Source organism: Ostrea edulis, chromosome 4 (genome assembly GCF_947568905.1).
Source record: "Ostrea edulis chromosome 4, xbOstEdul1.1, whole genome shotgun sequence".
NCBI lineage: Eukaryota > Metazoa > Mollusca > Bivalvia > Ostreida > Ostreidae > Ostrea > Ostrea edulis.
The window spans coordinates 26,196,584-26,207,101 of record NC_079167.1 but is presented as its reverse complement, the minus strand read 5'-3'; the positions used below and the strand labels follow the sequence as shown (position 1 = coordinate 26,207,101).

The following is a 10,518-nucleotide window of genomic DNA, read 5'->3' as shown; positions in this document are numbered from 1 at the left end:
TTCAATTGCACACCAGATCTCCTTTACTTCAAAACATTCTACAAACAAGTGATCAATTGTTGTAAAATATACTTTATTCATATATATATGTGTGTGTGTTTGTCTGTAGTTTGAGCGTTCACTTATAGAACAGTGTACTTTACCTACAGCTGGTGACGTCTCAATATGAGTGAAATATTTTCGACGGGACGTAAAAAAGAAATTACCACGTGTCCTTGTGAATGCAATTATATGCTATATCCAAACAGTTAATGACTGTCTGGATTCAAACTGGAAAGGGTACGCGATGTTTTTCTTCAAGGTGAGTTCATAGCTTCGTTTCATGTGGAGTTGAGGTAGAACTGTATGATCCAAATACAGCACGTAGGTAGAATTCCACGTTTTGCGCGATGCGGTCGTCGCTTTTAGTGGGTGTATTTTGCCTTTGTTAAGAAGCTGGTTTGCGTCCCATAATTCGGTGGATATGAGATAATAGTTTGCCATTTTGCTTTATTTGATTAAGTACGGCGAACATGATTGGAAAATATAGTAATGACGACATTCACGTGTATCTATCGGATTGGACAACCAGGATCAGGCTCAAGGGTTGGGGATCGCACTCAAACCGACCCGCTCGCGAAATGGACGCTTGCACATTGATTGTGTGGGAGAACCATACTTTTCAGTGGCGGATTTACTGGATGCGTCCCCCCTAAAATTTTCAAATTTAAGATAAATCGCGGTATCTTGTTTCGGAAAATGTACTAAACGATAAAAGAAGCAATAATTTCTTCCATTCCCGGAGAAATAAATGACAAAATCCTTTGATTTCTTGAATTATTTTATTGGGAGAACTTAATTTTTTCCAAAACCCCCTTAAAATTTGGGTCATTTTATTAATTTCACCTTATTAAAATGATATAAAATAGTACAAATGACTTAATAGGAGAAACATTTCAAGCCCCATAAAATCTGTAAAATCCAGGAGCTTTAGGGGGCTTCGCCCCCTGGACCCCCACAAGGACTTCGCCTTGCACCCACTGCCTCATAAAATGGCGCCCCTCGTAACCACAATTCCTGGATCCGCCCCTGCTTTTAGTGTGCAAATAAACATTGGCGGAAGTTTGTAGTCGATGTTCCCTTTATTATATCGAGCAATATGCCCATCAGTTACATTGCATATATACAAAATTCAAGGCACAAAACCGGTATTATCTTTCCTTCTTGAATTGACTATGATTTATTATCAATATTGTGGTATCCGTCCTCTTTATCAGGAATATAGGAATGGATCATCCATTTTCTGGCTCTTCACTCCAGGTCTTCAATCAGACAGTATCTCTATACTTCATTAATCATGTTGATTAACTATCATTATATCATGCCATTACTGCCAGACTACCTATAATACTGCCAGACTACTTATAATATTACCAGACTACCTATAATACTGCCAGACTACCTATAATATTACCAGACTACCTATAATATTACCAGACTACCTATAATACTGCCATACTACCTATACTATTACCAGACTACTTATAATACTGTCAGACTACCTATAATACTGTCAGACTACCTATAATACTGTCAGACTACCTATAATATTACCAGACTACCTATACTATTACCAGACTACCTATACTATTACCAGACTACCTATAATATTACCAGACTACCTATAATACTGCCATACTACCTATACTATTACCAGACTACTTATAATACTGTCAGACTACCTATAATACTGTCAGACTACCTATAATACTGTCAGACTACCTATAATATTACCAGACTACCTATACTATTACCAGACTACCTTATAATACTGCCAGACTACCTATAATACTGTCAGACTACCTATAATACTGTCAGACTACCTATAATACTGCCAGACTACCTATAATATTACCAGACTACCTATAATACTGCCAGACTACCTATAATATTACCAGACTACCTATAATATTACCAGACTACCTATAATACTGCCAGACTACCTATAATATTACCAAACTACCTATACTACTGTCAGACTACCTATAATACTGTCAGACTACCTATAATACTGCCAGACTACCTATACTACTGTCAGACTACCTATAATATTACCAGACTACCTATAATACTGTCAGACTACCTATAATACTGTCAGACTACCTATAATATTACCAGACTACCTATAATATTACCAGACTACCTATAATACTATCAGATTACCTATAATACCGCCAGATTACCTTTTTTTGTGATACTGTGATTGTTTTGTTTTTTTTACTTTGAGGAATATGTCCATCAGTTACATTGCATATACACAAAATTCAAGGCACAATATTTAGCGCACACAATATACTAGTGCAATAACTTGAATATTTTCCATTCAATGACCTTACATGTATAAATACACAAATTACATTCACATTAACAGTCATAAGTTATCAGGTTTACTGAAAAGTAGAAAAAAAATTCATTAATAGGACTTGATAGTAATACATGGACAGAATTCCGAATCCCTTTGTTAGTTCATACCATATGATGACAAGAGTAAATTAAATGTATATATATATATATACCAAAAACAAAACCCCCACCCCCACCCCAAAAAAACAACAATCAATGTTTACAAATATAAATATAAAAAAAAGATCTTAGTTAACATTTAATGAGTCTCTAAGTATTTCAGCTTTCTGTAGGAATTTCCCTAAATTACTTAATTTACTAACATTAATTTTCTGTAGACAATAATTGTAGAAGTTTATACATACTTGGCCTATACCAGTAATACTTTTTAATATGTATTTTCCTATACTTATCATAAAGTGAAGATTTCAAAATAAAGTGGTACTCATCTTTAATCTCCAAATGATAGAAATTACATACTCTGTGCTCTCTAGGCGTACGAGTGAATCTTCCCTTCTCTATCATTAATAGATGTGCACCAAGTCTATATTTTGCAATTAACTGAATATACTTGACTTGGATTGGTTTCATTAAGTAAAATTGTAAACAAAACTTGTTCATTAGATATCTGTATAGAAAGCACTTCGGATATGATGAGGGGGGGGTAGGGGGGGCATCACACTCTTGTTGGAAACAATCACGTATTTTGTCAAATGTTGGATTGATGAACCTATGGTTAAATCAATGTACTTTGAAGCAACAATACATGTTTGCAGTTACTAAGCAACGCATTTTTGATAATTGTAAACAAACAATACTTTCTGAAATCATCTCTTCCTCAAAATGTAGAATTTATAACATTTGATTGACCATTTTACTTTGCAATCCTACTTAACTAAAAGAATTCCTATGCAGTATAAAAAGTTTATATGTAAGTTAAGATTATCGTCTCACTGCTTAGTTATTGAAACCGGTAGATACAAAAATGTTCCTTTAGAAAGACGTGCATGTTCTTTATTTATCTTAGATGTAGAAGATGAGTTTAATTTTTTCTTTAAGTGTACCTATTACAGTCATTTGTGAATCAAATGTTTTAAAAAGCATTATATCAGACTCTCTGTCTTTAAAATAATTCAACTTTTATCGACACAGAATGTAAAGGAATTATGTACATGTAACTTGGGTAAATTTATTAAGAATTCCTTTGAAATTAGAAATACCAATAAATAAGCAAAATTTCTATTCTTTCTTGACCTTTATATGATTTTAGATTTATTACATTGTTTACTATGTCTGTATGCTGCATTTGCTTTTGACTAATAAACAACAACAACAACAATATTCTTTGTTTAAAAACAGTTTGACAGTAACAAGCTTCTCCAAACCCTAATGAGAGTAGTAATTTTTTAACCCCAAGTAACCAATTATATTTTGTACAATGACATGCTTCAATTCTTTCAAGCATATCTTGATAAATATTATTCATTATACAGTTCTTTTATTACAGCAATTTTAACCAAAATTTTATAATGTGCATTTTCCTTTGAATGGAAAGTGGCAAACGACCAAGTTCATTATAAACCATCAATGTTGAGGTATTTTTTCCAACTTTCAACATAATTATAATTTTAAGATATTCTAAATGTACTTTGTCTAAAGCATCACCTTTATGAAATCCCCATATTTCGCTAGCATAATTCAATACACTTCTTATATAAATATGAAGTTTATATTCCATATGCCTTATATTAATACGGAAATTTATAGTATTCTTGATCAAGGAAACTGAACAGAGTCGAGACGAAGAAAATAATGTATGTGATAAATGCTGGTCCTCGTTTACAATCTAAACCCGTGCATTCGATCCAAAACAGAAATAAAGATGGTAGTGCTATATCGAGTTTGATATTTGTTTTGTGCAATAAGCCGGCCCTCTTCTTGAATATTCTTTTACATTGTGTTTGAAACTAATCTAGAAATCTGATAATCGGTGTCTATACTTCTAAAGTAAATTATATATGTGCATAAATTTTTAAATATTCATAAGGAATAGAGTAAATAAATATGGCATTTTAAGTTTGGGGGCCTACATTATTTCCATATCAACGAAAACGTCTATTGTTCTGTTGGGAAATGAAACCTTTGATCATTTTTCCATCGAGGTTTCTATATACATGTATCCAAATCAAAATCTAAAAGGTTAAGCTTTCAATTTCTATATAGACACTAAAACAGCCTAAATTCTCTTCAAAAACTCCTTATTTCAGTACACAACTCCTTGACAGTAGTATTGTGTCACCATGTTTATTTTTACATGTACATTTGTACAGTAATACCCCCCCCCCCCCTCTCTCTCTCTCTAAATACAAAATATTTCCCCTATCATTAGCCTGGTGCCCTAGCCTTCCCATAATGCTCCGCAAATGAAGTCCGTGACGTCAAGTCTAAGGATCACTTTTGAGCAATAATTTTGTGCTGTTCTGTATATGGGATTATATGTCACATGACTATGATGTTTATTATTAGACAAGAACACAAATCGCCAAGATGGACGCAGTTTGTAGGATTTTGTTAGCTGTACTTTGTGTGTTGATTTGTCAGCAGACCGTTTCTGTAAGTTATGATTTTGTGAATTTGTTAACATAGTCGTTCGTCATGATTTAGTTAGCAGAGAAATACGTGACAGATCGTGACTGTCGTTATCATCTTTGGATTTTTACCCCATTACAATTGGTATTGCACCAGTGTTCATAGTAAAATGGTGAAAAGTCGCTACTTTCAAACTTTAGATCTATAATATGAGACCGATATTCTTTCCAGAGCATTTATAATTGTTTAGTACATAAGTGATGTTTATTAATATCGTGTACCGATCTCATGTTTTAACATCCTCAACTGATATACCAAATGTTTTTTTGGTTTTTGTTGTTGTTGTTGTTGTTGTTTTCTTTGGGGTTTTTTTTCATTTCCTTTTTTTTATCCTTCATAATATTTATTAATAAAAGGAGATAGAAATTGTTCAATCATATCGATTTCCATTCTCCAGTTGGTGGATGTAGATGAATTTAAAAAAATAGTTAAACTTTGTACACGTGTTTCATATGTATAGCGACAAACAAGGAAGTATGCGATAAACAAACAATGGAGTTTTTTCTTCTTCCTCGTGATCTAACACATGTACATGGAGTTCAGAATAGGTGCATCTTATACTCGTATTACTAATAGATACACCGTGTTTCACTGTCATATTCCTTTGATCAAGATATGAAGGAGTATAGATTAGGATATCACATAAGCAGATTAAACTGGCAGAAGAGATTAATATCTTTTGTAGATTTTATCATAAAGGAAGGGAAGTTGTAATTATAAGTAGATAGATTGAATTGGTTTCTATTGTTGTTTTGGCATCACTTAGGTATTGTACAATGTACATGTATATATATAGATATATATATATATATATTTATTTATTTATATGAATAGATGAGATCCATTCTAGTTGAATATGTAAATATACATCTATCTCATGTATCCATTGACATACGAGACCTGCTAGGGTACTATATAGTATCTGTATCTCATATCGGGTAGATCTATATGAATCTGTTATGTATCCTATCAATCTTTATTTGTTTATGTATCTCATAGAATTATATTTGTATCTGTATCTTATAAATCTATACACATGTGTGGTGCCTGTATGTATTGTATATGTGTATGTATGCATGTATGTGTATGTATGTATGTATATGTATGCACGTGTATGTATGTGTTTATATGTACATATGTCACAGACTGCTTTAGTAATAAGTATATCTCATAGATTCACTGAAATGTACATGCCATAGTGAGTATTATAGTATCTCCAGCATCAATGGGTTTTTTTTTTTAGAGAGTACAATACTGTTACTTGTTATTTAGTACTCTAGTTATAGAAATATAACTGACGGAGTAGTTCCTAGGGAGTAGCACTGGTTTTCCAGGGAGTAGTTGTCAGATAGGGAGTAGAGCATTATCAGGGAAATAGACAGTTTTATCGTATTACTTTTATATAGAGAAAAATCAGAGAATCAAAGGTAAAATAAAGTTGTGTGGGAATAATTTGAATGGAAACTAAAACTAATCCAGCACTGTTTTTGTGTTTTAGTTTTGAATGCACGGTGGAATATATGTTAAAAACGGAAATAAAAGATCCCTTTAAACTTATGTAACCAAGAAAACGGCATTCTCGCAATTTTGGCTTAACTGTTGAAAAACTTGTATATACACAGCTCTGAGTGGAGTTTTACTTTGTACATTTTCAGGGTCTTTGGTGTGGAGACACTTACAGTTACACAATCTGTGGTAAGGTCCCCACTGGACATTCCCTCTGTTTGTGATATTTTGTAAAGTTGAACATTTAAAGTACCACGATGTATGGTTCTGCAGGTGATATCATGATATTTATTCATATTTCAGGAGATGATTCGTATTGCTGTAATTTTGACGAATGTTGCACGACTTACTATGTTTACCAGCTGTGGTGTAAGTAAAAAAAAAATTGTTGTTTGTTTTTTTTTATTAAAAATACATTGTAATTGGAGTTATGCTGTTCATCATACTAATCCAACATTTATTAAAACCACATATTTTTTTTAGGGTTCTGGTTCATTTGGATTGTGATATTCCTCCTAATTGTTAGTTGCGTCATTGCAATGCGCAGGCGCAGAAACCGTATGCAATATATCCGAATAGCTCAACCAGCGTATGGTACAACTGTGGCAACCAGCACCACTGCAAATTACCCACAGGTCTACCCTTATCAACAACCCCAGGCCTCAGCTCCGGCGTACACACCTCAGTATACACAGGTACACATATCAAGTTCATTTTTTTTCTCCATGTTACATGAGAAATTAAGTTGCTCTGAAAATGAAAGAAATGTGACGATACGCAGGACATTTATTGACTATCTTCCTTTCAGAAACCACCGCCTTACCAGTGATTGGATCATCTGGACAGATCATATTGGGGCTGGGGCATCCTCCTCATCAAATGTCCTTCTTTGTTCAATAGGATTATCATAACTTTTACTTATCTGTTGGAATTTGAATAAAATGTAACCAAAATTAAATCATCTTGAATCGACACCCATTTGAAGTGGTGTAGTGGTTTTATCGGTATAACAAAAGTGTAATTAATTAATTGCTAGTTGTTTTTTTAAAGTTTTATTTCCAATAACATATAATTCTGTAGGAAGTTTTTAACGTTTGCAGTCAAATTAATCTTATGATATTCTGTGTTTTTGAAAAAAGAAATTGTACAGATAAGAGAAAATATACCGGGATATTAGTCTTTCGTGTTGATATTCGAAATATATACCCAGTGTCAAATCAAGTGTTACATGTAATTAGCAATTTTTCATAATCTACCGTGTTATTGGTATAACGATTGTGCTTTTAAATATTGAATGGAGTTTTGAATTTATCATTAAATCTAAGGTACGCTGCATATTATCTCTTTGATGTTTTTATCATTATAGACATGTTCATAAAGTTTTCATTTTTGTATATTAAGTCTAGTGATTCAATTGTTTTATACGTCACATTTCAAAGTGCAATAAACAACATTCAAAACCTACACATTGTGTATATTTCTAAGTTCTATGTATATTTCTATGACCTCGATCTTATGAATAACACGGTTCTGGGGATCTGTTAATTTCTCTGCCCATTCGTTTCATTTCCACTGAGATTCTGACCACACTTAAATCTGTAGTCTCTTCTGATGATCAGTGTGATGAGATTGACCACTGTTTGTTATTTTCACCTTTCATGCTGACCACGACTTCATTAAATCTGTAGTCTGTGATCAGTGTGATGAAATTGACCACTGTTTGTTATCTTCACCTTTCATGCTGACCACTTCATTAAATATGTAGTCTCTTCTGATGATCAGTGTGATGAGATTGACCACTGTTATCTTCACCTTTTTGTCTTTCAATACTACAGTAATATAAGACAGAGCTGTGCTAGTAATCGGTGAGTACTGCAGATTGGCAAAACAAGTTCTACATTGACTTTGCACAGACCAGTATATTGTTTTCTGTGTCTCCACTTTGTTAAATGCATTTTAAATAATGAATCTTTATGTACTATCAGTTGAGGGAAAATATATTAGACAAACATTTTTGAAACGAAAAATTGAAATCAAATGACCATTTCATATCATGACGTGCATCAAATCAGTCTTTACCAGTGGCGGATTTAGGGGGGCGCATCCGTACGCCCCCCTAATTTTTCAAATTTAAGGTATAAATCGTGGTCGCTTGTTTAGAAAACTGTAAACGATAAAAGAGGCAATAATTTCGTCCACTCTGTGGCCCCAACCTACCCCTCAGGGGCCATGATTTTAAAAACTTGAATCTGCACTATGTCAGGAAGCTTTCATGTAAATCTTAGCTCTTCGGGTCAAGTGGTTCTCGAGAAGATTTTTAAAGATTTTCCCTATATATTTTATGGAACCATGATTTGAACAAACTTGAATCTGCCTTTCAAGGAGCTTTCATGTAAATTTCAGCTCCTCTGGCCTAGTGGTTCTTAAGGAGATTTCTAAATTACCCCACCCTATTTTTGTGATTATCTCCCCTTAGAATGGGTATGACCCTTCAATTGAACAAACTTGAAAGCCCTTCACCCAAGGATGCTTTGTGTCAAGTTTGGTTGAAATTGACCTGAGAGGTAGTGGTTCTGGAGAAAAAAGATGAAAATGAAAAGTTTACACCGATGCCGACGACAGACAACGGACAAATAGTTCACTTGAGCCTTCGGCTCAGGTGAGCTAAAATGAATTCATGTAACACAGTGATGCCTCAACACCAATATGACTAACATGATCTTGCTGTTCTAGATAAGACCAAGGTCACATGTTATATGATATGAAGACCTTGCCTTAAGAAAATCTACATACAAAATATGAAAGTTCCATCTTAATAGTTCAGGAGATAATGAACAGGTTAAGACTTTTATTAAAAGCAGGTCAAACACTGAAGTATATCCAAGGTCTTGTCATAAAGAATCTATATACAAAATAGAAAGGCTTTAAAATTACATATTACATAGTTCAGGAGATAATGATTAGGTAAGGTTTTTAGAGAAAGTAGGTCAAGGTCACAAAATAAGATACAATTGTATCACAAGGTTGATTATATTTTGTTTATTTATCACAAGGTCTTGTCATAAAAACCTGAATACAAAATATTAAAGCCCCACCTAGAATAGTTCTGAAGATATTTAATAGGTTATGTTTCCTTAAAAGTGGGTCAAATTTCAAGATCACAGTACGCAATAAAGGCCATGCCTTAAGAAATATGAAAAATCTACCTTGGATAGTTCAGGCGATATTTAATAGGTCAGATATTTAAAAAGTAGTTCAAGGTAAAAAATAATAAGGTCTTGTCATAAAGAACATGGAGAACGACCAAAACAACCCTGCAAAAGATCCAGACATTTTAAAACACTTGTCTCAGGCGCATCTTCAACATCCGATGGCCTGAAAAGATCACAAATGAAGAACTATAGAAGAGAGTAGGGCAGGAACCATTAGACCTGCAAATCAGACGGAGGAAGTGGGGCTGGATTGTACACACTCTAAGGAAGCCACCTTCCAGCACTACACGCTAGACCATGACCTGGAACCCGCAGGGCAAGAGAAAGAGGGGACGTCCAAGAAACACCTGGAGGCGTGACTCAGAGGCAGAAGTAAAGGCGCAGGACATGACCTGGCAGCAAAAACCGCCCAGAATCGAGTTTGTTGGAGGGCCTATGTTCCTCACGGAACGACAGGCCTAAGTAAGTCAGGAATAAAGAACCTTTATACAAAATATGATTGCTTGTATCTTGTTTAACGTCTCGAGAATTTTTCACTCATATAGAGAAGTCACCAAGACTAGTGAAGGGCTTCAAATTTAGGCATATGATCGACGCTTACATGCATTGAGCAGTGAGGGTTCTTTAGCGTGCCACAACTACTGTGACACGGGACATCCGTTTTTGAGGTAATCTCCGAGGACCCGTGACAGTCACACCTGATGCCGAGCGTTTGGCGATGGAACTGTCACTACCTTTTTAACGACATAGGTCTGTCGCGGCCGGGATT

At 34.2% G+C, this 10,518-nt stretch overlaps 1 protein-coding gene across 2 annotated transcripts; it reads left to right on the top strand.

The window, feature by feature from the left end:
- The first annotated feature begins 4,804 nt into the window (after positions 1-4,804).
- LOC125671851 (WW domain binding protein 1-like) lies at positions 4,805-8,001 on the top strand. Of its 2 annotated transcripts, XM_048907827.2 has the most exons (5): positions 4,805-4,995; positions 6,687-6,726; positions 6,841-6,906; positions 7,021-7,232; positions 7,346-8,001. In XM_048907827.2, the coding sequence occupies exons 1-5, from the start codon at positions 4,930-4,932 to the stop codon at positions 7,364-7,366; spliced, it is 405 nt and encodes a 134-aa protein (XP_048763784.1). In that variant the 5' UTR covers positions 4,805-4,929; the 3' UTR covers positions 7,367-8,001. The 2 variants fall into 2 exon arrangements, with proteins under 2 accessions (XP_048763784.1, XP_056018360.1); XM_056162385.1 differs by having other exon boundaries at positions 4,846-4,995; positions 7,021-8,001.
- The last annotated feature ends 2,517 nt before the right edge of the window (positions 8,002-10,518 follow it).